This window comes from Brienomyrus brachyistius, chromosome 21 (assembly GCF_023856365.1).
Source record: "Brienomyrus brachyistius isolate T26 chromosome 21, BBRACH_0.4, whole genome shotgun sequence".
In the NCBI taxonomy this organism is placed as follows: domain Eukaryota; kingdom Metazoa; phylum Chordata; class Actinopteri; order Osteoglossiformes; family Mormyridae; genus Brienomyrus; species Brienomyrus brachyistius.
In genome coordinates this window covers 17,212,128-17,240,087 of record NC_064553.1, presented here as the reverse complement: position 1 = coordinate 17,240,087, position 27,960 = coordinate 17,212,128, and the positions used below count along the sequence as shown (strand labels likewise).

Below are 27,960 nucleotides of genomic sequence, written 5' to 3'. Positions count from 1 at the left end.
AGGTAGCAGCACGCCGCGTGAGGTGTGCGGCTTTGTCCCCCCGGCATGGCCCACAATGCACCGCGCTCGGACCTTAACATGGCGCTCGCGGCTGCTGTTTTTAACACGGCCTTGGATATGCGATACCGAAACTAGGATGAAGACGGAGGCTACGCGCTGCGCCGTTTGAGCTCAAGGACAGTCGGATTCGGCCTAGCGTAGCCGCCGGTGTATGAGCTTGGGGGGCTTTGTGGCCGCGGGCTAGCAGAGCGGGCTAAAGCGGGGGCCGCTGGAGGGGCTGCCGTGCGCGGGGGATACGGCTCGCTAGCCCCGTTAGCCATGCTAGCGCTCGGCGGCGGCGCTTCCAAGCCGGTCCGCACACAAGCTGTGTTTGTTTCATTAACCTGCGCTAAGTCTGCTAGCTAGCTAGCTAGCTAGTAGGTTTACAAAGAACAAACTTCGTTTTTTCCACCTCCTGGACATTGACGCTAAATGCTAACTCGCCTTCTCGTATAATCAAGGAAATCGTTGCTAGCCGCCTTGCTACTGGGTTTGCCTTTCATTTTTAATCAGACAGGCAGCTAGTTGGGCTGGGGAATGCTAACTTTGGCTTAACCGTGTCGTTTGTTTAGTCTCAGATTCCACTTTCTTCCAAAAGATTAAACCTGTCGCTATACTAACTGAACTGTTTAGTTTTGGATCGGAGCCCGTAACTGAACGAATAGAGTAACGGGTTTCATAGTTAAGCTTGGTATCTTAACACGATCGCGTTGTCCTTTTACTCTCTTCTTTTAAAAACATTTTAGTATTTGGCTTTTTTTTAACGAAGTAAAACCCACAAAGTTATGCATTGCGCCTATGTCTGCTGGTACACGAAACTCAACGCATGAATTTATACAAACAGCAAGACGTTTGATATATATAATTGCAGTTATTTCCTCAACAGTTGGCATCGCTTTGTTTTGTGGGACGTATTGCTTCGGTTTGTTTTTTAATTTTAAGCTCGCTTAGATAGGTACTGTAACAGGTTTGCAGCTTTATTTTTTGCCCCCATTGCGAAACTTCTACTCTTCCTTTAGAGGGTAGGAGGATTGTAGTGGTAGTTGCCTGTTTCTTAAGGTTAGTTTGTTTTTATAACATCGTTCTAGGGGTAAAAGGTTTTTCCACATAACTGGCTATAACTTAGGTGCTGGATGACCAGGTAGCTGTTTTATGCAATAGTACTTCCAAACTGATGCCTGTTGTGAGCTTTCTGAAGACTTCAGTCGGGAGCCATTTCATCTGTATCATCTTGACTAGGTAGACTGCTGACTGTGGTATATTGCCAGTGCTTTTGTTTTTGTGCGGTAGGCTGTTTTGGTTGTCCTGCCCATTTAGAAAAGTAGCAGTGATCTTCTGCTTAGGGCATAGACAGAAAGAGAGATATGGAGGAGGCTAGGAGCCCCAGAAAAGTGAACAAGTCGTCCCGCACTGAGGCCAGGGGGCCTAACGGGCCATCCTCCAAGCATGTAAAAGAAGCCACAGCAATGAAGGACTGCAGCAAACCTGTGGCAGCTGTTGGCGAGGGCAGGTCTCAGCCAGCCGATGACGCCAGAGACATTGGAAAGCAGGGCAGGGACCATGGGAGAGGGAAACCCCGCAGGATCACTGGCAGGAACAGCCCTGGGGAGAGGGGCAAAGGGAAGGCAGGGAGACCCGAAATTCAGCCTCCATCCCAGTCCAGTAATACAGGGGGGGCTGGGAAGTTTGGATTCAGTCGGGATGTCATTACGATTACGGGAGCCAAGGCAGAAGTCACACCGCCTACACAAAAACTGGATAACACGAGTGTCATCATGACCTCTGTTAGAGAGACCTCTGCTGTTTCAGGTATGGCACTTTTATTCAGATTTACTGTGGCAGTTTTTGTCTGTGTGTGTTGTGGTGTTTCTAGTCTAATATAATAACATAAAAGAGCAGCTCTGGTATTTTGAAAGAGAAGAAATGCATTCAACTTTTGTGCGGTTATAAAGTCAGCCACCTTCATAGAGCAGCTGTATTGTCAGTAAGAGACTTGCAGGTAAACTAGGTGGAATAAATCTGGAAGAGAAGACCTTGGAGAGTTTGTTTGGTCTGCAACGGCCCCCTTGCAATTGATATCTCCTGGGTTTGGCACCAGGATGGAGGACGGTGTGTTGCTAGCCACTCAATCTTGAGGTGGGGATTAATTAGGTGAGGTGTTCCCCTTGGCAGCGACGAATCCTGCAGCTGAGCCAGTGGACAGGATGACGATGGCGAGCGAGGTGGTCCTGACCACGGAGCAGCAACTGGGCCTTAGACAGGCGGAGGAGCGGCTCATCCGAGACTACATACACCGGCTTGTCAAGGTGCCACATCCTGCCGATACCGGTTTCCCAAGTCCTGCCAAGCTGCTGTAATTTGCATACTGTGCACATGCATCTTTTTCATGGATATGTTGCTTGCATGTTCAGAACCTGTTTTTAATTGGACTGCATGTAGTCTCACACCTGAGTTGACCAATTAGAGCTGCTTGGGAGATTGATTATTTATCCGTGTGTTTTGTGAGCATGTCACTTACAGTGGTGGCATGGGTGGTTAAAATTTGAGGGCTGCAGTTTGAGTTGCAGGTGATCCCCATATATTGACACTCTGCAGCCGTGCCTCTCCTTTTGGTTTCACAAGACATTTAAGATGTAGCTCTTCTCTCCAGATCCAAATATACTTGCTCATGCATCATTTGAGATGATTAATACCACTTTACTTGTACAGAGGAGTTATAACCCTGCTTCTCTTAAAAGGCATCCTAGATGAATCATTGGTTTTTGGTTAAATAAATAAACATTATTAGTTTAACATCCAGACACAGTGGATTTTTGACCCCAACCTCTTTCTTTGGGTTGTTTGACCTTCTTAAAATGTGCATACGCCATAAGGGTCGCGGGGCATTATGGGGGCATTTGACATCAGACATACATTGGTGCTGTTCTCTGGTTTCCCACATTTTACCAGAAGCTGTGTATGCTTGGCAATTTCGCTAGTCTGGGTTGCATTAAAATTACAACAACAGCAAGCTGGAATTCAGTAGCTCTATCTTTTAGGTTTTGCTTTCATTTCTGTTAAAATGATCCCAGCAGAGGCAGGGAGGCGATCTGAGGGCTGGCGAGGTTAGATAATCACGAGGAAGTGCATTCACTATTAGCCAAGCATCCTTGTGAAACTGTTCTCATGCTGAAATGTCTTCATTTTCTGTGTGCTTACAACTTCTCAACAAAAGCCAATGATGGTCTCCATATTCGATCTATACGGTAATCTGTGAGCTTTGTCACACTGGATCATTGTTTGACTGGCCAACACACTCGGAATGGTGTGAAGATTTGACCAATGTTGTGAGATTGAGCTGCCTTTATTGTCAGGACTTGGATGAAGCTCAGACCGTTCCATTATGCAGATAGGGGTGGGGGAGAGGGAGTTGAGCCAATGTTGAATATAAACTCCTAAAATTAATGCTGAATCATAGCAGTTAGGTAGATGCCAAAGGACTGTTGTGTAATATCAAATCCCCGTTAAGAAGTTTTTTTTTTTTTTTTTTTAAATAACCCCCACCCAAATTTCCAAAATTTTAAAGATTTAGATCAGAGGATGGAACGGTAGGGAGTCAGCAAGATATACATGCAAGGATATGACGGTAGTTGTTCAGGGCTGGTGGCTGTTTCCTTATCTTTCTTTTGTTTGTTGTCATGACATTTCTCAAATAAGCCCCTCACTCATCTCTTGTCCTTGCCCTCTCTTTCTGTTTTTTTTTTTTAGAGATCTCCAGAGTACCCAAATTTCCAGTACCTGTGCATGCTCTGTTCGGCTCACATCGAGAACATCCAGGGTGCTCACAAACACATCAAGGAGAAGAGGCACAAGAAGAACATTATGGTGAGGAGTAGAGATGGCACCGAACCAATACCCGCTATTGGTGTTGGGCTGATACCCATGAAAAATGCTGGGTGGGGTAATAGGGGGTGGGGGAGTGACCAACTGATCCGCTTTTCCATCAGCGACAGGTCTAGCCTGAAAGTGAACATTCTTGTAGCCTTGGTGTGACATGCTGAAAAAAGCAGTGAGGTTCATGTGATGGCTAGTTGTTCAGAAATGCATGTGTCGGAGCTGTCATGTTGACTGTGAGGAAATGCGGTAACCCCTTCATATTTGGACATTTGACCTTGGTCATTTGTTATTCGCAAATTGTCTGTGAACCATAAATGAGAATTTTTGAAGCTTGCCAAAAGATAAAAAGAAGCTAAAAATAATACTGAAATTGATTTGGATCTCAGAATCATACTATATATATACATTAGTAGTACGCAATACTTGCTAGTGGAAGTGAATACTGTATCTATTTGACTATCCCTGCCGGCCCCTGGAGGATGGGCTCCCCCTTTGAGTCTGGTCCCTCCCAAGGTTTCTTCCTTCTAGGGAGTTTTTCCTTGCCACTGTCGCCTATGGCTTATTCACTGGGGGATTTGGGTGAGGATGCTGTAAAGAGCTTTGAGACAATGTAATGTTGTGATAATGCGCTATATAAAAATAAATTTGTTGTATCTTTAATATTGAAAATGTTGGCTTGGGTACATGATGCATCTTTGTCTTGGTAACCAGCCTCACATGTTGGCTGTCTTTGTGGTCGTGGAATCTCGTGATTCTTGAAGTAAATTTTAAAATATTGTGCTTTACAATGATTTTTATGACTTTATAATATATTTAATTTGGCGACAGATTGCACGATTGACACTATGAAATATTTCTATTCATTTTTGTGAATAAAACAAAGAAGCAGACTTGCGTAAATCATGTTGCCTGTGGATTTCTTCCTCTAGTGTAGTGCCATAGCTTTTGTTGAAAAACACAACCATTATATTTTCTTATTCATGGCATACTCATACAATGCCGCTATAACTGTAAATGGCGTGTTTGCATTGTTAATCGAAATGTATTGACAAATATCTTGGTTAATGCTCAGTGGTTGGTAAAGGGTGGGAAAAAAATATTGGACTCGTATTGGTACTCAGTTTTAATATTGGTGTTGGGATCTGATCAGAAAAAATAAGATTGTGCCAGTTCTAGTAAGGAGTGTAGCTTTGCTGGGTTAGAGTCTGTGCTCATATCTGCTTGTGGGTTCAGATTTTATGATTGTAATCTGGATCCCGTGACTATAATTCCTTGTGCAAGGTTCTTAGCCACGGGAAAATTGGCTGACCCTGCTGGCCGATTTCTCACTTGTAGGTCACTACAAGTAATACAGTAATACCTGTTTGAGTGACTCTCGGTGCTTTTTGTATTTAACCTGGTTCATTTGTATGTCTACTAGATGAGCCTTAGTGGGACCCTGCCAAGTATTTACACTTCTTTGTAACTGTGCTGCATATAATTTTAATTAGGTGATAAGGGTTTAACGATAGTCTATTCACAATTCGGTTCTGCTGATGATTCAGGGCGCACTCACAATCTCAGTATTTATTTCTTTTTAGGCATGGACATTCACAAAAAATCTTTTTCTTGCAATTTTTTTCCCTTGTTCTGCAGACTCGAGTGCAAAATGCAAAAATAAAATCTTAAAGCAAAATTGAGATTGTGCCTATTGCACCCTTTTTTGTGTTAACATTAATAACTGGGTTTGTGCCATGGTGGATTGTTACACCTGTATTAGGCAGTGAAAGACAAATAACGAAAATGTATTTGAGGCTTCACTTCCCCTGTATTTCTGTTTTAATAAGCCTTGACATCATCTGTTGTGCAGTGAAGTGCCCATGTGAGCATAATTTAGGGCTGTTTTTGCTGTGGGGGTGTCTGCAGGAGAAGCAAGAGGAGGATGAGCTGCGGGAGCTGCAGCCCCCCTCCCCGGCCCAGCTGCAGGCCGTGGGTGCAGTGGTGAGCGACGTCGCCCATCAGCAAGGCATCTCCGAGGAGGACTTCCTGTTACGGCAGGAAGTGATGAAGCAGATGGAGGCGGTCATTCAGCAGCAGCTTTCAGGTATGGTGGCTACGTGTCCGAGTTCAGCCTCGAGCCATGCAGCTGTCACGGGTAGAGGCGCATTAGGAGGACCTTGTTAGTTAGTCAAGGCTTTGTGTGTTTGTTCTGCTGTGCTCACAGGTACAAATGGGAGAAGTTAAACTGTATGGACTGGCTGAGGAAGTGTGCAGCCCTATTAGGAACACACGACATCACATTATGGTGTAATTACGATTAAATGGCACATATAACCCTTTTAAAAGAGGTGAAATTGTGGGTAAGGTAAAAAGACATTGGTGGCGTGGCACTACTTTTTGCGACACGTTTATTAAAGATTGCTAATTCCGATACACAAATACCAATACAGATTCCAATACAAGAGCTTTTTTTACTTTATTTAAAAATAATTTGTATTTATATAAATATATTAGTATTATATTTTTAAATTAGTAAATACAAATAAATGTGCCAAAAAGCTTTAATTACTCTACTAGAAACATACATAACGTACTATTCCACCTTGCTTTTTGAGGCATGTACAGTTCAATTTAAATATCTTCCAGTTGAAGATACAGAAGTGGCGAATGCTTAAAATGCCCCACAATTTTTTTTCTCCTATTGGCAACAGCATCACTTAATTGCGATCACAGCCCCTCTTATATCACAAGCTGCAGCAAGTGCATAAAACAGCCCAAGCTAGCGACTCACAAATCATCCATTGCTTTTTTTCATATTACTCGCGTTGTCTTGCAGAATTGCTACTCCCACCTCTCAAAACATTGTTTTTATGATGATTGCAAATTATTGTGCTACTAGTTGCTGTTAAAAGCGTAATGTATTTCCAAATTGTCACCGTCGTCTGGTTTTCATACACTCTCCCTACTGTGAGGGGTACATGTATGATGTCACAGTAGGCTGAAGTGACTGCTCTCACACCTGCTGAGAGGCAAAAACCCGAATGGCATCATTAGCGTTCGGCTTGAATATACATCTAAAATGGCAAAGAGCTGCCGTGCGATTGATTGTACAAATGGCTCCTATTGTGGGTTAAATCTGTCATTTTAGAGACTGGCAAAAAACTAAATAAGTATCAGATGTGGATCAGTCACATATTGTTAATGCCCAATCCATCAAATGGGTCTGGAATGGCACCGATACTGATCCGACGATATTTGGATTGATGCATCTCTACCTCTAGCCCTGGTGATTATTGTGTCATATAATCACGATGAAATATCTTGTAGCCCTTATTTCTATTGTTTTTACTGATGCTAACCTGTAAAGGTTAAATGAGTTAAATCAAATGAGTGGTCATAATTTTAATAAAGGTGTTGAAGTGCTGTGGGATTTGTAATACAGTAGATTAGGGATCAGTGTCCCTCTCCGGAAGGCCATGGCCTGCGGCCAACAGAATAATCATACCATTGGGACTTGGAGCAAGGTCCTTAATCCCAGCTGCTCCTAGGACACTCTCACCCTGCTCTCTGATCCTCACTGGGGCATTGCTTTGGGCAAAAGCATCCACTAAAAAGGTGTGATGTAAAGTTCTCCTACTTGCTCATGGTGCTTTCGGGCAGTGTTTCCCAGTGGTCCTTGCGAGCCCAGAGACAGTCCACGTTTTTGCTTACCAGGAGCTGGAAGGGAGTAAAAATGTGGACTGTCCATGGGTCCTTGAGAACCGAGGGAGAAGCTGCTTTAGGCAGTAATTCCAATTAATCTTGTGCTGTAAAAAAGCAGCAATGGTTGAGAAGACTGACCGCTTAACTGTGATTATGCCTGAGATGTGGCTGAGCTTTTCGGCTTCCAAACCCATAAAGCTCTCCTTCTGTCGGTCCTGCAGCCTGCTACCTTCGCCTCTATGGCTCCTGCCTCACCCGCTTTGCCTTCAAGACCAGTGACATCAACATCGACGTCGTCTACCCTCCCAACGTAAGCGGCTGCTGCTTTTGTTTTGAGACCCGCTGATCTCAGCACGGTTGTGCCTTGAGGTTCTCCAGTTCAAGATCGATCTTTGAGCCTTTCAAAACTTTTTAAAGTGTTAAGCATATTCCTTTAATATATCCTGCCTTAGGAGTTTCTTTAACTTGTTTTGTTGATGGATTGTGTGAGGGGAAAGAGGGCACAGCCAGCACATGGAACAGCGCAGTTGTTTGCTTGTTATATTCAGTCAGTCATCTAGGAATGCCAAGGAGGAACCAGAACACTGGGCTTGTGAAAGGAGGCCTGGCAGTATAAGCAGAGGGACCTTATTACTGATGGGCCTTTTGTTTCCTGCTCAGATGACTCAACCCGATGTGCTGATTCAAGTACTGGATATCCTGAAGAATAACTGTAAGTTTTATTCTGTCAACACGCAGTACAAGCTCTCCTGTTGTAATTTAGGAACGCCTCTGGGATGTCAGACTTGGAGATACGATCAGAATTAACATATTTTGAGATCCGTATTTAATGTATGTATTAAATAAATGTATTAATGGGAGTTGCCTGTTCATTTAGTGCTGTGGGAGATCTTGACCGTCTCTCCCTAGAGATCGCTGTTAGCCATTTTATTGATCTCTGTTTACTTATGTTTTGCAGCCCAGTACACTGATGTGGAGTCCGATTTCCACGCCAAAGTTCCCGTAGTCTTCTGTAGAGATGTCAGCAGGTTAGTGTAGCTCCTCTCTCCTTACCTGGTCCAGGTTCGGGTGGGGATTTATTGACAATAGGCCCATCCGTATTTCTGAGATTATTGCTTTGGATCGAGAAGCTATTGTTATTCATAACTCTTAAGGCTTTGCTTCCAAACCAAGTCCACGCCGTCTCTGTTCCCATTGGCATTTTTCTCCCATTCTATGGACCTGATCCTGAGCCTGGTAGTTAAAGGCTTCCTACTTCTATTTGGTTGATTAGTAGAGATGTTTGAGGATAGAGCTGAGAATCACTGTTCAATGCTTGAATTTGTACCATCAAAATTGATCAGTTCTTAAGTTTTTAATATACTGCCAGCAGTCAGTACAGGATATTCATTAAAATGTACGACAGCAGTTAGCAGGAAGCTACTGGTACCATAGTGTTTTATCTGGACTTGCTAGCTCTTAAGTTCCCTGGGGAACCCCTGTTTTAGAGCAGAGTACTTAACCTGAAATGCTCCAGTAAAATACTTCACTTTATAAAAAGATAAAAAAATTATATAGTCGGCTAAACCAAACAATTCAAGTGAATTTTAGCTGATCGTGTTATTTGTCTCCCTCTAGTGGTCTAATGTGTAAAGTGAGTGCTGGGAATGACGTTGCCTGTCTGACCACCAACCTGCTCGCAGCTTTAGCCAGCAAGGAGCCCAAGGTTATCCCCCTGGTGCTAGCCTTTCGGTACTGGGCAAAGGTAAGCTAGCCAGTCTGAGCTGTTTCTTTTTACTTGACCTTGTGAACGACTATCTTTCGTTAGGGATCACAACAGTTCATCTTCAATCCAGACTGGTGTTTCTGTTGACAGTGACATTCTGGCTGATTCCTGCCCATGCTCCATGACCTTTAACACCCCCCCCCCCCCCCCCCCCCCCCATTTTTTTGTACTTTCAGCTTTGTCACATTGACTGCCAGACAGAGGGTGGCATTCCTTCATATTCCTTCTCGCTCATGGTCGTCTTCTTCCTGCAGCAGAGAAAGAAGCCCATTCTTCCTGTTTACCTGGGCCCCTGGGTATGTTATCCCAAACCTTGCCTTTTTTTAAAGGGGCTTCTGTCAAAAGTTTTTCCCAATCCGGTCCTCGGGTACCTACTGACAGTCCAGAGAGAGAACAAAAACGTGGACTATCTGTGGGTTTCTGAGGACCAGGTTGGGAAACATTGTGCTGAAAGGTCTTAGACATCTCTAGACAATATTTACTTGATTTCTAAACCTACCAAGTTACCATACTATCTGTTTGTAGTAATGGTGAATCCTTGATTCACTCTTGGTTGATTTGAGCATTGATTGTCAGAACAAATAATTCTTGTTTCTCTAGGTATGGGTTTCCTTGTTTTTTTAAGAGTAGCATTCTTGTGATTGGTTAGCGCGGTTTCTTACAGGTGTTTTCCCTGTCTGGCAGATCGATGGCTTCGACATGAAGCGGGTGGATGAATACCACCTGACAGGGGTAGAGCTAGGTCAGTTTGTGGCTTGGGAGCACAAACCTTCTGGCAATGGTGAGGCCAGGGGTGAAGGCAAGGGGAAAGCAGAGCCAAAGAGGCAGGCTGGGAAGAAGGCAGAGTCATCTGACGGGTCCGCCCGCAGCCCACGGGCATCCAGCGGCATGGTGGGTTCCCATTTTGGGGTGTGGTCATTGTGGGGAAAGGTTGGTGGTGCTCATGAGGGAGGTTTGGGCTGAGTGGTGTTTAATCAGCCAGTTGGATCTATCTTATAATTAGGTCATCAGGTACTGTGACATGTAATCCATCAAAGTCAACCCTTAAAATCCATATGCTTATCTAGTCCAGCTGTGTGGGATGTCTGGAGCCTATCCTATAAAGCAAGAGGCCATGTGAACCATAAGCCATAGCACAGAATACATAAAATAAAGCATTCCCCTTAATTCTTGCCTAAATGCCCCCACTTTCAAAATTTCACGTTCAAAATTGGTAAGTGGAACTTTTTCCAATTGGAAAGTGGTTCCTGTTTCTTCTGTATCCCCGCAGCAGGGGGCGCTGTGCTGTCAGGCACCATGTCTGCCCCCAGGCCCATTGTCACCCTGCAGCCCTTTGCCACATGCTAGCCTTGTATGGGTAATTAGAACCTGTGTTCTGTGCATTATTCTTATGGGCCAATTTGTTGGAGTTACCTTTGCAGCCTAATCTCTGAGCAGGATCCTGAGCTAGTACATGATAATTAAGGGTCTGGCTTAGGAAGGGCAGGCACACACACACCTCGATTCTGCATCAGTTCTGCTGGCTCTCCCCCGCAGACCCGTCTGACCCTGGGCTCGGTCCAGGATGTGCCATTGGGACAGCTCTGGCTGGAACTGCTGCGCTTCTACACACTGGAGTTCGCGCTGGAGGAGCACATCATCAGCATCCGCCTGCGGGAGCCGCTCTCCCGCGAGGCCAAGAACTGGCCACGCCGCCGGCTGGCCATCGAGGGTAAGTGACCACATCCGCCAAGGCTCCACACAACAGCAAAGCGTGCACACTGGATGGCCCTAAAAGCAGGACTTACGCACTCTGGTGGGGTGAGTCAGCTGCTTCCTAGTACCCCCTGACAGACAAGAGCTTTCAACAGTGTTTCATGATGTTATCAGCCTGTGAGGCGGCATAAGCTAAACATGTTATGATGGGCATATGTAATAGAAAATAAGGTGCTTTTTAAAACTGACTGGGTTCCCTATAGGATGTTAAGTGGTTTCACCGGCTGGGGTCTCAGACCTGTTAGATTTATGTGGTCGTTTTATGGTTTCTCATAAAACTGGCAATTAAATCCCAGTAAGGGATGGATGCTTGGGAAAGCCCAAGCTTCCTCCAGGCTGGGAGTTAGCCGTGTGATTTCCCTGGAAAGCCGCCCTGAACGCTCCTGCTCCTCCTTCCAGATCCCTTCGCGCTGAAGCGCAATGTGGCCCGGAGCCTGAACAGCCAGATGGTCTTCGAGTACATCCAGGAGCGCTTCCGTACCGCCTACAAATACTTTGCCTGTCCACAGAGCAAGGATGGGTTTGCCCGTCAGCGGCACAGGAGGAGGTGCCAGTGTGACCCTGAGAGGCCCAGGGCGCCAGGATGCACCAGGGGAGATTCCAAGGACTTCAAACAGAGACCCCGTGGGCCGGAGGGCGAGGAGGATGACAGCAAAGATGAGGACGACGATGACGACAGAGGCCAGAGTGAGGACGAATGTGACCCACAGGGGGCGCTGTCTGCTGACTTGTCTGAGCTGCTGCTGAGCGATGGGGAGCAGATCTCACCATCACCCACGCGGGCCTGGGCTGAGTCAAAGGAGCGCGCTGCCAATGGTGCCCTCTCACCGGAGAAGGAAACGGAGAATGGTCTGCAGGAAAGCGAGGAAGAGGAGGTCAAGGAGCAGCCAGATGTCGCCCCTGACGAGCTATACTACACCTTTGACCGGGTCATCTTTACGGGAGGGAAGGTGACTGCGGCCGGCCTACCTCGCATTGATCTGCGCATTGTGTCGGGAAGTGCGTTCCTGTACGAGCCACTAACGTCCCCTTTCTGCTAATGTTCTCCTAGCCGCCCACCGTGGTGTGCAGCATCTGCAAGAGGGACGGCCACCTGAAGGACGAATGTCCCGAGGACTTCAAGAAGATCGAGCTGGAACCTCTGCCGCCCATGACGGAGATGTTCCGCGAAATCCTGGACCGTGTCTGTCGGCTATGCTACAGTATGTAGTGTGGAGGGCGGGTCTCTAACTGCTTCCCCGTCTTCCCATGTAAATTGGGGCAATGGAGGCCTAGACATGCTCAAAACGATCTGTTCGGGGGTTTGTTTATTTTTGATACGGGGTCGGGGGGGGGGGGGGGCATCACCTGTGAAATACTTATTACTGTCCATCAATATTTTGCTGTAAAAATTTTTCCTTTGTAGTTTTGGTCCCAATTTAATGGATGGTGAAGTACGTAGTGTGACTGACAAATGTAATATTTAAGCAGCCCAAACATATATAAATGATAGTACCTCAATTTTACACATCGTGACACCTTACTGGTACATGCGAGGCCCCAGTCAGCAATGCAGACATTCAGGTGAGGTGTTATGGCCACCTTTGTTTTGCCATTTTGTCCCTCAAAGGGTGGCCCGCATTGTCTTCTTTCTCTAGATGAGTTGTCCCCCCCGCCTGTAGAACAACAGAAAAGGGAGCAGATTCTTGCCAGCTTGGAAAGATTTATCCGCAAGGAGTATAATGGTATGTCTGTCTGCCCCTTTTCTATTCATCTGTTCGACTGCCCCATCTGTTTGTCCGTCCAGTCCGTCTGTCCTCCCAAATGCTCCGCTGACTTGACCTCCACCCCCCCTGCCATATAGACAAGGCGCGTCTTTGCCTCTTCGGCTCGTCCAAGAATGGCTTTGGCTTCCGTGATAGCGACCTGGACATCTGCATGACGCTGGAGGGCCACGACACAGCAGAGGTAGGTAGTGCTGGCCGGGGCGTCCTGAGAGGTGCCTGCTCATTTAGCTCACTCAATTTGTAGAAATAAGAAGAATAATAATCTGTCTATCTTGTAACCTGTTCTCTTAGAATCTGAACTGCAAAGACATAATTGAGGGGCTGGCCAAGATGCTGAAGAGGCACGCAGGTATGGCGATTACCGGTCCCTGACGTTCTGACCCCCCCCCCCCCCCGCCCCCCCGCCATCTGATGTAACGGACCTGGCTCTCCGTCACCCAGGTCTGAGGAACATTCTGCCCATAACGACAGCCAAAGTGCCAATCGTCAAGTTCGAGCACAAACAGAGTGGCCTGGAGGGAGACATAAGCCTGTACAACACCTTGGTGAGCGCCGTACCAAAGCTGGGGACTGGGGGTTTGCCATATTGGGCATGGTGTCCTCTTACAGCTCCTCCTCCTCGTCTCGCAACAGGCGCAGCACAATACCAGGATGCTTGCCACCTACGCTGCCATCGACCCACGTGTGCAGTACCTGGGTTACACCATGAAGGTCTTCGCAAAGGTGCGAGTGCTCTGTGCCTTGGAGGTATGACAGAGACGTGTGCGTGTGCAGGTGCCTGAGCTGTGCTGTCTCCCCGCCCCCAGCGCTGCGACATCGGCGACGCGTCGCGGGGCAGCCTGTCGTCCTATGCCTACATCCTGATGGTGCTCTACTTCCTGCAGCAGAGGCAGCCCCCCGTCATCCCCGTTCTCCAAGAGGTGCATCTGTGGGATGCCGGGAGCTGGCTTTGGCCCTCTTCTGACCTCAGCGTGTTGGGGATATGGAACTGAGATGGGGCTCTCTGACGTGGCTCACTGTTCCCCCTACAGATATTTGATGGCACAACTGTTCCTCAGAGAATGGTTGATGGCTGGAATGCATTCTTCTTCGACAACATCGAGGAACTGGTGAGCTGGTTTTTAAACATCTATGAAGTTCGAACTCATTTAAGCGATGAGTCACTAGTCTGATTTCTAGTGGTGCCTTTAGCCTGACTTTTGCCTAATAAATGCTACTTGCTTTCATTATTTTTCATGATAGTTACATGTCTAGCAACATAGATGACTGCAGAAATACCTTCCTGCTTTGAAGCCAAACCTCCTTATCAAATGGGTCTGATCACCCCACCTGAGGTCTATAAAGCAGTTACACGGTCTTTTTCATAACGTAGGAGACGTCCAGTTCATGTTTATCTTTATGTGGGGCTTCTGGTTTAAGACCTCCGTAGAGTATCGTGCTTAGCTGCTCTCTGGCGCCCCCTGGCAGAAGCAGCGTCTCCCGGAGCTGGACCAAAACGGTGAGTCAGTGGGCGAACTCTGGTTGGGCCTGCTGCGCTTCTACACCGAGGAGTTCGACTTCAAGGAGCATGTCATCAGCATCCGCCAGCACAAGCGGCTCACCACTTTCGAGAAGCAGTGGACCTCCAAGTGCATTGCCATTGAGGGTGGGGGCGCCGGGGCAAAGCCAGAATGGGGGGGGGGCACATGGGCATCCAGCAGACCGCTAGGGCTGACGTTCATCTGCTGACTTTCAGATCCCTTTGACTTGAGCCACAACCTCGGTGCCGGCGTTTCCCGGAAAAGTAAGTGGACGTACTTCCCCCTCTCCAGTTCTCTGCTATTACCTGTGAAAAACAGATTCTCTCATAAGTTAAAAATCTGATGGTGGGGGGGGAGTGGGTGGTGACTCTCAGCCTCTGGCCATGTCTGAGTATTCAGCTGCCAGGTGAACAGTGTATTTTCCCACCAGTGACCAACTTCATCATGAAGGCGTTCATTAATGGGAGGAAGCTGTTTGGAATCCCGTATTTGCCCCAGCCTGGGATGGAGGCGGTAAGTCGACCAAGCCGCTTGGAGTGTGTCCTCCGCTCAGAGCCTGCTGCTGTGTCGCTGGCATACAAGTCGCGGCTTCGCTAATGCTACTGCTGCTGGTTGTAAGCCAGATAAGAGATCTTTCACTTCGGTAAGGTATATCTTTCATTTTTTCAAACACATGTACCAGTCAGGGTGTTGGGGATCTGTAATTTTAAATTCTTTTGATTGTGTGCATTCAGAAGGGTCATGTAGATGAAGCAGCAATTTTATTTTCCCCAGTCACACATCCAGGACTGCTTTCCAGAGTAACGTTAGGCATGAAGGCTAATTCCCTTGTCTCTGTTCTGATACAGTAGCTGGACGTCGGGTTAATTAGTGAGATAGTTCTTTCGGTGATGATGGACACCTACCACCACGTTGATTGGGAATGGTTCAGACAGTTGTGCTGGCGTGTTACTTTAGCTGTCTTGTTCTTTGAGATAAAAGCCTCCTGTCAGTTTGCATTTTGTCCCCCCAGTTCGGTCTCGTGTTGTAGTGGTAACTGGTCTGGCGAATGCTTCCCAGGGTAAAACAAAGTGGGCTGCTGGGAGACGTGACACTCTCTGTGTACTTTAGTTAATTAGTGACAGTCCTCAGCTTGAGTTGTGATACCATGAGAAATGATTCAACAACCGCTTAGTTGGAAGTGAAGGGCAAAATCGGGATGTTTTTTTGAGCAGGAATGATTTTTTTGGCAGGAGTATTTCTTTGACTCCAAAGTGCTAACGGACGGGGAACTGGCCCCCAATGACCGCTGCTGCAGGATCTGCGGGAAGATCGGACACTACATGAAGGACTGCCCTAAGAGGCGCAGGTAGGCTTCAGAATGCCATGTGATGGAAAGGTCACTCTTGGTCGCGGCCTATTTTACAACGTGTAAATGGTTGAGGTTTGCTTGGGAGTGATGACGGTAGATGTCGAATCGCACTTCAGATAAACTAATAATTGTATGTGTGTGCACGGGTCCTGCTGTTCAGGATGAAAAAGAAGGAGAACGACAAGGACGAGGAGGTGAAGGAGGAGGATCGCGAACCACGGGAGAGGCGCTGCTTCCAGTGCGGAGACACGGGTCATGTTCGCCGCGACTGTCCTGAATACCGACAGCTTCGCCAGCGCGGCTCAGGGGGCCCAGGTATTGGGGGCATGACCGTGTTCGGGAGAGGTCACCTGATTGCTGAAGTGAAGTGCATGCAAGATGTAGCAGCCATCTTGACTGGATTTTTGGTTCTTCCATCCAGTTCCTCAGATAACACGTGCAATGGTAAGCTCCCAGTCCATCCCAGTGCCCCAGGTCGGAGTTGGTGCTCCAGACCGGCCCGGAAGAACCAGACAGCCTTCCGAATGTGTAAGCATCCTGCATGCTGAGCTTCCTGTCTAACATCCTCTCCCACCTTGCTGTCTTGCTTATTGCAGTAAAACTCGTGTCTCTTTCCTAATCAGTCGGAGACGCGGCAGACGCCTCCCTACTCGCCTCAGTCTTCGCCCTTCAACCAAGCCTCCACCCAGTCACCCAGCTCCCCCCAGTCAAGCCAGGTGAAGCCCCCAAGCTCCCTCAAGCAGCCCCCCCACCCACAAGTCCAACTCTCTCTCTTCGGCTTCCCCCACTCGCACCCCGGCGGGTTCCACCCCGGGCTCCCAGCCCTGGGAATGCTACAGGCACACCAGCAGCACCACCACCATCACTCCATCCCCCTGGCCTCCGCCTCATGGCCCATCCACGGCCCGGTCATCCAGACCACCTCGACCGGGCCAGCACCACACCCGTCCCCACCTGGCCTGGGCTTCCCGCCGCGTACGGGCCCCCCCGGGGGAAGCAGCGGAGGGTCGACAGGCAACTCGGGGCCGGTGGGTCTGAACGACCCCAGCATCATCTTTGCCCAGCCTGCAGGCCGGCCTGTGGGTTTGGGTGGCTCGGGCCAGGAGGGGCACTGGCACAAGCAGATGGGCCCGAGAGCACTGGTGGGGAACGGCACACTGGGGAAGACAGGTACACGCGGGGAGCACCGACTGTCTTTGTCTGCATGCTACTGTCTCATGTAATGTTTTCATGTCTGATGCGTGTGGCTTCACTAGTCTGTGTGTGTGTGTGTATATATGTATGTATGTATGTATATGTATACATGTATATGTGTGTGTGTGTGTATGTATGTAATGAGAGAGTGTGAGAGTGTTGAATCTTTGGATTCCGGTAAGTGCTTCATCACCACCACCACGAAAGGGACTCAAGGTGGCACCAAACTACTGTCAATGGGAGAAATGAGGTATCCATGCTGTCACCTTCTGGTTAGAGCCATTTGCTACTGATCTTATGTCAAAATGAGATAATCCTGGCAGAGATTTGCTGTGCACTGTGGGTCATCAGGCCTCCCTCCTCCCATCACTGCCCTCGCTCTGAGCACCTGGCTACCTCAGATGTTCATTCAATCATCTACTGGTGAAATACAGAATGTCAGGGGTGGAGTTCATTTAGCTTCTATCTAACGTGACTCCGAACATAACCGGGAATGTGCTAAATATCCCAGGAAGCTTGAAGTGAATGTTCTGTCTCCATCCCCCTCAGACCCGACCTACCAGGGTCAGTTTGGGAAAGTGACCCAGGCTTGCTTTTCCTGGGATCACAGCAGCGTCGCCCAGCATTCCCTGTCCCCAACGTGGGCGTATCGTATGCCGCAGACCTTCCTTCCGCAGGGAAATGGAGGCTTTCAACAGAACAAACCTTTTCTGTCCCAAGGTGAGCATAGCATGAATGTAATGTGGTGTGGGGGGGGGAAGTGGCGCAATAGAAGCAGGTGGAGTTATCACGCTGCCAGTGGTTGCTATAAAGACCTCCCTTTTGGTTACCTTGCTTTCCATTGGACTAACCAGCCAGTAACTAATACAGACTGCCAATCCCATCACGTGGGATTTGAAGGCTCCACCTAGCCTAATGCTAGCTCAAGCTCAACCTAAATACTACAACATAGTAGAGATCCCCTGTCACAGATGCTTGGAGCCCTTTGCTGTTTTCCCATCAATGACGCGTGGGTCTGAACGACCCCAGTGTCATCTTCACCCGGCCAGCATTACTTAGCATTACTCATGCATGACGACTGTGAGCACTCTGCCTACTTATGTTTCTGCCCTGACTCGCAGGTTAGCTTAACCGTCAAAGGGTAGCCCTGTTAACCCTGGCAGGGAGGGGGCCTGCAGTTGTGCCCTTAAACAAGGTGCTTCTCCTGATGAGTTTCAGTTTGAGTAGAGAGCTGTATAAGCCTGAGAGGGAACCGAAGGCTTTATTTGGCTCTCTGTTTGAAATGCGGCTGCACTGAGTGCTTCTGTTTGGCAAGCAGCTAATGTGATGCTGCCTCCCACCCCTCCCCAGGCACTGTGGTGCCCAGAAACCAACATTTTCCCCTGATTCCCCACGGCTCACACATCAGTCTGAACTACATCCAGCAGAAGAAGTGAGGCCTGGTCAGCGACGATGGAGACGACGAGAACATCTTTATGAAAAGAACATCCAAATTAAGATTTTAACTTTTCATTATTTGATGGCAACTCTTTTTAAGGAACTTGTATGATTTTTGTACAGTTTTTACTTTTTTGTGTTATCACGGTGACCTGTGATACAGATGTCAAATATTTTAATGCCCCCGTTTTTGAAGGGGTTTCCAAAAAGTGTTTTATTTTATTTGTAAAGGAAGGATTTAAAATGTATTTCTTTATTTTCATCCATTCATGCTTGGTTTTTGGACTCTGCACTAGGTTTGTTGTTGTCCCGGGTCAGATTATGGTGCCAAAAAACCTTAAAATAAATGAGAAAAAAAAAACTGAAAAATATCAAAATGAAAAAATAAAGAAAAAGCAAATGGAATTATGACTTAAAGCCGTTTTTCTCTGATTCATTTTGGGTTCCTGCCTTCCTGTCCTTATGTACTCAGAAATCCAAAAGCAGTGGTTCCTCATGACCCACATTTTTCCTTGGTCATTAAATCACAGCCCAAAATTTTACGTTTTTAAATCAAATTTGTTTCACAAATAGTGCAGTAACAGTAGCACAGAAAAATTCTACATATTTTTAGCGACGCCCAATGATCACCAGTTGAAAAATAGTCACAATACCCAATGTTTCTTTTTAACAAGCAACATTAATTTTTAAATTGCCTACTCCTTTTCACGCACTTGTTTTACCCATTCTTGATGTTTGGTTTATGATTTTGACTAAGTCAGCAGTTCTTTCGGGGTTATTTGTCTTGGCTTGCAGCTTGAAGCAGGGACCCAAGTAGGAGGAACTGATTGGCTGAGTACCATGTACTCTGCCAAGGGCCATAGAAAGGAATTCTCTCCCCCTCTGGTTCATTCTGGTCAGTGCCCAGGAAAACCCAGAGGCCCTGATTTGTGCAAATTGGTTTTGTGCTATGCTAGAGGTTTGTATCCATTTTCTGTGAAATCCAGGCTTTGTGTTCATTTAAGTACCCATGTATAACTTTTAAGTGATGATGATTTTTGGCCTGTAACTAATAGGAGCAGAGTTGAGGAAGCTTGCTCTTGTTCATCAACTTAGCCCTAATATGTATTGAAATGATTTATAAATTCTCTGTTTAGTAGTAGTAATATCCAATCGATCCATATGACAATATGTATTGGGCTCAGACGTTTTGAACAGGTAGAAGAGGGAAGGTCATAAATGACCAGCATGACTAGTTCTGCCACTGACTGACTTGTTGCCCCATCGGTCTCGTGATCGCACCCTATGCTTGCTCTGCTAGAAGCTTTTCCTTCAGGATCGGTCCCAGTCCCCGTCTCGCCGCTTTAAAGAAGGACTGCTGGACCTTGACACGACCCTCAGCACAGCCCCTCTTTTCTCCGCTCCAAGTGCAAATTCAGGTCAGTGCAAATGAGTGTTAAAAGCGACAAATAGTATCAACCGTCGATCGGTTCGATTATTCCGAATTGTAGCCCCTAGTATTTTGGCCTCGATGTTAATCATCTTTAGAAAAAGTCAAGCTTCAGGTAAACTTGACTTAGCCCACAATCTTTTCAATAGCTAGAACACACCTGCACTACAATCTAAAAGAAAACGATAAACGCAGCTACTCCGGAACCAAGCTATTAATCCTTTAATATGGCGTCAGTAAAGTTTAAAATAGTGTGCTCGTTAAATATCTGTAGAAGTTTTTACATGTGCATGTATATGTATAATAAAGGTACAACTCGTGTTTTTCCGCATTTTCGGACAGATCGAGTGCTATTTCTAATTTGTTTGTAAAAACACGCGGCGCTCAGGACCTAGAATCGAAATCGCCATCCTGTCAGGCATAGTCAACCTGTTAATTTTTAGTTTAGTACACCCCACAGTCCATCATTTTATCGCTCTGACCTCAACAGTGTGAAATTCAAAAATCAGCGATCAGTACGTCCTTGGCTACAGAAAACCGACTGGCTTTAAGACACTGAAGGCGATGGAGACTGAACATTTATAAAGGCTTTTCAGTTACTAATTAACCTCATGTTTGAGAAATGGTGTAAAATTACTTCCCCTTTAATCTTTGCACTACGATTCCATTTTATTTCTAAGGGAATGATTGCTACAGTATTTGCATTTGATAAAAACAACGAAAGGATAGATTCATACCTCTTGGTTACCAGCTGTGGGTAGGTATGTCTGTTCTGCTATTTCATATAACGCTTGTGACATTTTTCACATTACTTCACTTGTATTTGTATCGTTTAAAATGTAATTGATATCCTATAACCGCTTTATACAAACTGCTGATGCCACGGTAAGAGTCGTTTTCATATTAATTTCCGTTACCGTGCATATGTACTGTTACGTGCCAGTCGCAACTTTCCTTCAATCCTTGTGACTGTGAAATCTATTGTAAGCAATCTAAAGGTTAAATCACCGGATATTATAAACAAGAAATGCATTTGTTTAAACTGTCAAACACATATATAAAGAATATTTATCTTTTCAAAACTTATTTAGTAGCGGGTCGGGGAATAGGCATATATATATATATATATATATAGAGACAATTGACAAATTTAACCAAGGGGGAGTCACTGGTTTTCCCGTTTCTCTAGGGACTCATTATTCACTTTATTGGACATACCTCTTCTACTGCTCCATTAACCAAATATCTAATCAGCCTATCAAATGTCAGCAGCACAATGAATAAAATCATGCGAATACAGGTCAGGCGCTTCTGTTAAGGTTTACATGAAACACCAGAATTTGGACGGAAGGTGATTTGTAGTTTCAATTTATTTTTCATATGGATGTTGGCACAGTGTCAGCATTACAATGAAATGTGTTGAACAAGAGGATCAGCAGGAAAACAAGTGTCTCAGCATTGAAGGATTAGAAGACCAAGTAAAAAGTTAATTCTTAACTCACTTTGAACGTGACATGGGTGTTGATAGCAAACAGGCTGGTATGAATATTTCAGAAACTGCTGATGTACTGGGATTTTTACACACAACCATCTGTAGGGTTCACAGAGAATAAGCTGGAACAGAAAAAACATCCAGTGAGCGGTGGCTCTGTGGGCAAAAAAAAACCTTATTGATGACAGAGGTTGGAGAGGATTGACCAGACTGGTTCAAGCTGACAGAAAGGCAAGAGTAATTCAAATGACCTCTTGTGACAACCAAGTATGCAGAACAGCATCTCTGAACGCCTAATACATCAAACCTTAAAGCAGATGGGCTATAGCAGCAGCACACCATACTGGGTGCTACTCCTTTTCGTTAAAAACAGGAAAGTGAGGCTACAGTGTGCATGGGCTCACCAAAATCGGACAAAGATGGGAAAAAATGTTGGCCGGTCAGATGAGTCTCGATTTCTGCTGCGACATTCAGCTGGTAGGGTCAGAATTTGGTTCAAACCATTTGAATGTATGGATCCATCCTGCCTTGTATCAGCAGTTCTGGCTGCTGGTGGTAATGGTGTTGGGGATATTTTCTTGGCGCACTCTGTTCCCCTTCGTACCAATCGAGCATCGTTTAAATGCCGCAGCCTACCTGAGTATTATTACTGATCATGTCCATCCCTTTATGACCTCAGTGTATACAGCTTTTAACGGATACTTCCAGTGGGTTAAAGTGCCAGGTCACAAAGCCCATATCATCTCAGACGGGTTTCTTGAACATGACAATGAGCTCACTGCACTCAAATGGCCTCCACAGTCACCAGATCTCAATCCAACACAGCAGTTATGGAATGTGGTGGAACGGGAGATTCGCACCATGAAGGTGCAGCTGAAGAATCTACAGCAGCTGCGTGACTCATGTCAACATGTACCAGAGTCTTTGAGGAACTTCTCGGGCACCTTGTTGAATCTATGCTACAAAGAATTAAGGCAGTTCTGCAGGCAAAAGGGGGTCCAACCCAATACTAACAAGGTGTACCTAATAAATACATATAAGTACTGGGCAGTATATCGGTTCAGCTGGTGTACTGGCTTTAATTTCTTGTACGGTATGAATTTTTCATGCGCTACTATACTGTAGCATAGCTAAAACAACTGCTGCAGTAGGCAGCAAATAATATATTATTTGCTGCTGGAACTGCTATGGATCGCTGTGCAGAGAGGGGACCCCTGTTAACTAACAGTTGTAACTTACAGATGTAGCCGCTTGAATTTTCCCCAGTTTCCATGATGGGTCCTTGGCTGGTCCTTGGCTGGCCCCTGCTGGGTTCTGGGTGGGACCTTAACTGTAATGAGATCCCCCACTATGATGTAATGAACAAGTGGGCCGGCATGATCCGCCCCTTACCTCTCTGTGTGTAAAATACTTGCAATGATGCAAGCAGGTTGGTGGTAGTATCATGCTGTTTGGCTGACAGCACTTTACATCACTACATTGCACAAAGAGGATGGAATGATAAAGTAGGACTGGATAGATAGATTGGGAATTTTTCTCTAAGTCCACAAAGCACATGTAGATTGCTTGGGCAAACTCCCACACACCCTACAGGACCCTGCCGAGAGTATAGAGCTGGTTCACTGTTCCACGGCCAGGGCGAAAACCACACTGCTCCTCCTGAATCCGAGGTTCAACTATCCGATGGACCCTCCTCTCTAGCACCCCTGAATAGACCTTACCAGGGAGGCTGAGGAGTGTGATCCCCCTATAGTTGGAGGGGGGGACCACCACCCCAGTCCAGAGGCACCGCCTCCAATGTCCACGTGATGCTGCAGATGCATGTCAATCAAGACAGCCTTCAACATCCAGAGCCTTGAGGAACTCCGTCCAGATCTCATGCACCCCCGGGGCCCGGCCACCAAGGAGTTTTTTAACCACCTCAGCGACCTCCGCCAGTCCCCTGACTCTACTTCCTCATTGGAAGGCATGTCGGTGGGATTGAGGAGTTCTTTGAAGTATTCCTTCCACCGACCCGCAACGTCCCGAGCTGAGGTCAGCAGCGCCTCATCCCCACCATAAAGTGTTGATGCTGCACCGCTTTCCTGCCCTGAGCCGCTGGATGGTGGACCAGAATCTCCTCCGTCCAGAAGTTGTTCTCCATGGCCTCGCCAAACTCTTCCCATACCCAGCGGAGCCAACTCGCCACCAGATGGTGATCAGTTGACAGCTCCGCCCCTTTCCTCACCCAAATGTCCAATACATGCGATGTCCAATGAAGTTTATCATTGAACTGCGGCCTAGGGTGTCCTGATGCAAAGTGCACATATGGACACCCTTATGCTTTATGGACAATCCGTGACGAGCACAGAAGTCCAATAACAAAACACCACTCGTGTTCTGATCAGGGGGGCTGTGTCTCCCAATCACGCCCCTCCAGGTCTCACTGTCATTTCCCACGTGAGCGAAGGGAGGCTACCCTCTTGTCCGCCGCGGTAAACCCCAATATACAGTACATTCTGTGCATATTATATATTTCGGAGCATTATGCTCATGGTTGTGCATTAACATCTTGGAAAACATCAGTGACGCGCTTCAGGATGTGATGGTAGTTAAATTTTGACCTTTATTTGTGTGCTGTATTCGTGGAATGTTACACAAGGTAGATCATCTACTTACATTTATTGTCATTATTATAGAAACTACTACTACAATACTGTCACGGCCGCTGGTATTAATATTGGGAGCTGCTTTTGATGTTTATACAGCCTGTGCTATATAGTAGTATTTCTAGTGTCTCATTGTGTAGAGTCACAAAAGTAAACGGTGTCTTAGCATGTGTAATAAGAGAACTGTGGCTGTACAAAATGAAAGTGTAACATACTACATATTTTCCTGCACTTGGGGCTGGTCACCTTTCCCTGTTTCTAGAGCATCATGAGACTCTTCAGATGTAAGCTCTGTGCCTTTCTGTACTTCTGGGCAACAGTTACCAGCAGAGAGATACAGACTCCTGGTCCCTGTGATGTCAAAGCTAGAGAGGTAGGTGCAATTTCATTGAGAGAGCAGATAGGAGTCTCCTATAATGATTAACCCACTACATACTCAAAAATTTATATATATTTTATGCATATTTTTAATCATAAAATTAAGCGCTATTTAAAGTAATTTCCCCTCTGGATGAACACATCCAAGGCGGATTATCTTACCTTTATTTTTTTTGTTCATGAAACGGGGTCTTATGTCTTGCTTCGTTCATTTAATTCCTTCTTTTCAAATAATATTACAAGTTTTAAGTGACTGTGTCTTTGTCAAGGTTCATACTTCTAACATACAGTTTTTATGACAACAGAATATATTCTGGCTTATAAATTGTGCAGTAAATCATGTTCTTTAGCTGTTTCAGAGTGGCTGGCCTCTTGGAGACATCACGCAGGTTCCTTATTGCTTTGTTAGTCTCTCTGGAGGTGTGCACTAGTGGAGACCGTGTCTGAGTCAGACCATGGTAAAAGGTCATAAACAGGACTGGGTGGACGCAAAGGTCACTAGGTGACAGCATCTCTGTGTGTCTAGAATCTCAAGGCATGCCCTTTACAGGCCCAGTCAAAGTCGTGACTTTCTGTTCTGATTCCCTTTACATATATACAATCGTGGAAAAAATTGAGACCTCAGCACAATTTTTATTTCACTCATTTCTCAGTTTATGGGTGTGCTTATTAGTATTTATTTGCAAACTGCAGCCTGGTTCTTCTCTGTTTCTCATTAATGAAGGACTTCTTCCTTGCTATATGGGACTTCAGTCCTGCTTCTAGAATCCTGATATGAACTGTCCTAGCAGTGCCCTTCACACCTGAACTTAATGTTTCCCATTCTGGCCTTTTGCCAGAAGAACTATGATTGAACCAGTATTCAAAAATGCAGATTTGGTAAAAAATAGAGTGGTCTCATAATCTTTTTCCATGATGTGTGTGTGTGTCTGTGTGTGTAGTATGTATGTATGTATGTATGTATGTATGTGTGTGTGTGTGTGTGTGTGTGTGTGTGTGTGTGTGTGTGTATATGTATATGTATATATATATATATATATATATATATAATATATATATATAAATAAAAAAAATAATATAGCACCGATGTGAAATGAGTTACCGCCGAAGTACATCCAGTCTTAAATACTATAGCAGGCTGTGGCTCTTCTAAGAATGATAGACGCATTTGCATTTTCATGTCTTAACATATTATGATAATAGTTTCGTAAATATAAATAATTTATTTATGGTTAATATTATTTTTCATTTAGGTATTTCTTTAGCTGTGAATGAGGCGGTCCGTCACACACTTTTGTGACGTCTTAACTGCACAATTTACATCTTCCTCAAAGTTATTCTCTACAAGAGTATGCCAAATGTTATGCTTTCCGCAGTTTTCTTCAGTGTCCGAGTTTGGATGTAGGCTTAATAAGTTTATTGGGATTCCGAATTCGTCACCACACCTTCCCAGATTTTGTAAAATTATTTTTTTCTCCGATTTACGATTTACACATTATAGCCAGCTGATTTTGGAGTGATGATGACATTTTCCACTGCTCGGTCAGTTATAAGTAGTGAAGTGGAGATTGAAGGGCAGACAACTGCAGAGCCAAACGAAGTTGGGTGAGGGTGAAGACTATCGCTACGGAACTGAACAATATTGATATTAGTCACCTTTGAAATGTTACGCGTTCCAGTGATTTAAAGCTGAGAAACAACCCCACCCCGAAATTGTTTTTCTTTATTTTTTGTAAGTACGTGAAGTTTTGTTTTTGTGTTAAATGCATATGTACTGATATCACATAAAAATCGTATCTCAAACCCTCTTTTATACCCATTGGGACTCTTTCTAAATCTTGGGTCAGACATTTAGGATAAAGCTTTTTGCTTTAAAAAGGTTGCAGACCTCTGATCTATACTTATGACTAAGTAGTATGTAATATTTAGCAGGTCAACGTGCTGATCTGTTGTTGGGCTTGAGTTTTTCTTAATTGATGATAATATATATGGATTTACCATATTTTTCCACAGGCATCTGTTAACTGCAGTAACAGAGAGCTCACAGAGGTCCCCACACAGATCTGGAACAACGTGATCATATTGGATCTCTCACAAAACCACTTGAACCTGACCAATCCCAAGAACCTGAGAGCACTGGGACGTTTTCACCATTTGCTTCTGCTCAATCTTTCGGGAAACTATCTCCCTGTACTGGAAAAAGACACATTAGCTGGCTTCTCTCAGCTTCTTGTCCTCGACCTCAGCGGGTGCCAGCTGACTGACATCAAGCCAGGTGCTCTGCAGGGTTTTCCCAGGCTGAAAAGACTGCTTCTGGGAAACAACAGAGTGCAAGACAAAAGTCAGCAGAGAGTCCCATCCAATTGGCTAAAGGGAGTACACAGTGTTCTGGCATCCAGAAATATATCTGAAGGTGTGTTTTTCCACATCCAACCTCTTTATTTTTCAAAATGTACAAACAATATATATCGTCTGAGTCCTCCCAGCTAATGCAAAATCCCTTTTCCTGCCAGGGCCAATGGATGAAGGATTAATGGAAAGAATTCAAAGGAAATTAACAGAAGGACGCGTGAGCAGTTACAATGGCTCATTAAATGGTATGCTTGACAAAACATTTCATTAACTCAACACTTTTTTTATTCATCACTGTCATTGGTCTTAATGGAGAATGTTTCCATCTTTGTGTAGTTAACTTATTATTTAGTTTATAGCAACTATGACTTCCTCCTTCCTCCTTGGTCAAGCTCCATCCAGAAGCATATTTCCTTCTGTTTCTCTGTGGAAAGAACTGATCACATGGGGAATAAACCGCCTAACTGGCTTCAACCTTGGCAGTATCTTCTACAGGCCCTTCTGCAGAATCCCAGCAGACCAGTGGCTGGCCTTACCTGGTGGCTGCCATGGGAACGATTGTGGCCATCTCTGTTCTCATCATACTGCTGGTCAAGTGCAAGCTCTTCCAGCAGTACCTGGCCAGCTACCAGCATGCCCTGCTCTCAGAGGTGGATACGGCCAGCCATTGCGACCGTGCTTCTTTGGATGTAGGTTTCTCAGGGCAAGGCATGGCCAGCCGAGGCTCCGGTCCAGGCCTCCCCAGCGAGCTTGATGACGATGACGGCTTCATCGAAGATAATTACATCCAGGCCAGTGAGAGAGAGAGGGCAGAGCGGGAGGCAATCGAGGTTGAGGATGAATTTGAAGATGATGACATTCAGTTCTCCATCAGCTAAAGAGACAGCTGGGCTACTTGTTATTTTCATGATTATTATTTGCAGTTACAGTTTACTGTAACAATATTATACCCATTGACACTCCACTCACAAGGCATTACTGCTTGACAAATGACAGACACTGACTACACAGACTGCACATTGGACCAATAGAGCTCTGCTTAGCCTCCACTGAATGAAGTCGAAATTATGCCTGAATAATAGAAATAAACATAACGTCCGTTTGACGAACTCCAAATTAAAGTGTACCAATGCAGTGTGTAAATGTTTTATATGAATTTAACCTTTTTGTATTTCTAAATTAAATTGCAGATTGTGTCACTGTTACTTTAAAATACCCACCTATATTTTTCACGTTACAAAATGTAAAAATCAATAAAAACTCCACACCTAGATTCT

General features: G+C 45.6%; 2 protein-coding genes across 4 annotated transcripts; both read left to right on the top strand.

The window, feature by feature from the left end:
• Nucleotides 1-6: 6 nt before the first annotated feature.
• tut4 (terminal uridylyl transferase 4) lies at nt 7-18,789 on the top strand. 3 transcript variants are annotated; one of them, XM_048989814.1, is made up of 29 exons: nt 7-1,848; nt 2,212-2,345; nt 3,787-3,903; nt 5,821-5,998; nt 7,818-7,906; nt 8,257-8,308; nt 8,555-8,624; nt 9,214-9,340; nt 9,538-9,657; nt 10,046-10,252; nt 10,898-11,072; nt 11,516-12,066; nt 12,168-12,318; nt 12,754-12,840; nt 12,960-13,063; nt 13,174-13,231; nt 13,324-13,427; nt 13,516-13,605; nt 13,689-13,802; nt 13,914-13,991; nt 14,353-14,527; nt 14,618-14,665; nt 14,833-14,915; nt 15,635-15,750; nt 15,914-16,068; nt 16,175-16,281; nt 16,377-16,923; nt 17,497-17,667; nt 18,298-18,789. In XM_048989814.1, the coding sequence occupies exons 1-29, from the start codon at nt 1,404-1,406 to the stop codon at nt 18,381-18,383; spliced, it is 4,539 nt and encodes a 1,512-aa protein (XP_048845771.1). In that variant the 5' UTR covers nt 7-1,403; the 3' UTR covers nt 18,384-18,789. The 3 variants fall into 3 exon arrangements, with proteins under 3 accessions (XP_048845771.1, XP_048845770.1, XP_048845772.1); XM_048989813.1 differs by having other exon boundaries at nt 14,350-14,527; XM_048989815.1 differs by lacking the exon at nt 18,298-18,789 and having other exon boundaries at nt 8-1,848; nt 14,350-14,527; nt 16,377-16,469; nt 17,497-17,661.
• An 848-nt stretch (nt 18,790-19,637) lies between these two features.
• Nucleotides 19,638-27,956, top strand: LOC125716980 (leucine-rich repeat-containing protein 19-like). Its single transcript, XM_048989878.1, has 5 exons — nt 19,638-19,802; nt 24,216-24,326; nt 26,345-26,744; nt 26,845-26,928; nt 27,167-27,956. Exons 2-5 carry the CDS (start codon nt 24,222-24,224, stop codon nt 27,559-27,561), a joined length of 984 nt encoding a protein of 327 aa, XP_048845835.1. The 5' UTR covers nt 19,638-19,802; nt 24,216-24,221; the 3' UTR covers nt 27,562-27,956.
• Nucleotides 27,957-27,960: the final 4 nt, after the last annotated feature.

Coding starts and splice junctions, on each gene's coding strand:
- tut4 (XM_048989813.1), top strand. CDS start 1,404: ATGGAGGAGGCTAGGAGCCCCAGAAAAGTGAACAAGTCGTCCCGCACT. Junction 16,069..16,174: donor GCGCGGCTCAGGGGGCCCAG/GTATTGGGGGCA, acceptor TCTTCCATCCAG/TTCCTCAGATAACACGTGCA. Junction 17,668..18,297: donor CAAACCTTTTCTGTCCCAAG/GTGAGCATAGCA, acceptor ACCCCTCCCCAG/GCACTGTGGTGCCCAGAAAC.
- LOC125716980 (XM_048989878.1), top strand. CDS start 24,222: ATGAGACTCTTCAGATGTAAGCTCTGTGCCTTTCTGTACTTCTGGGCA. Junction 26,745..26,844: donor ATCCAGAAATATATCTGAAG/GTGTGTTTTTCC, acceptor TTTTCCTGCCAG/GGCCAATGGATGAAGGATTA. Junction 26,929..27,166: donor TTACAATGGCTCATTAAATG/GTATGCTTGACA, acceptor CAACCTTGGCAG/TATCTTCTACAGGCCCTTCT.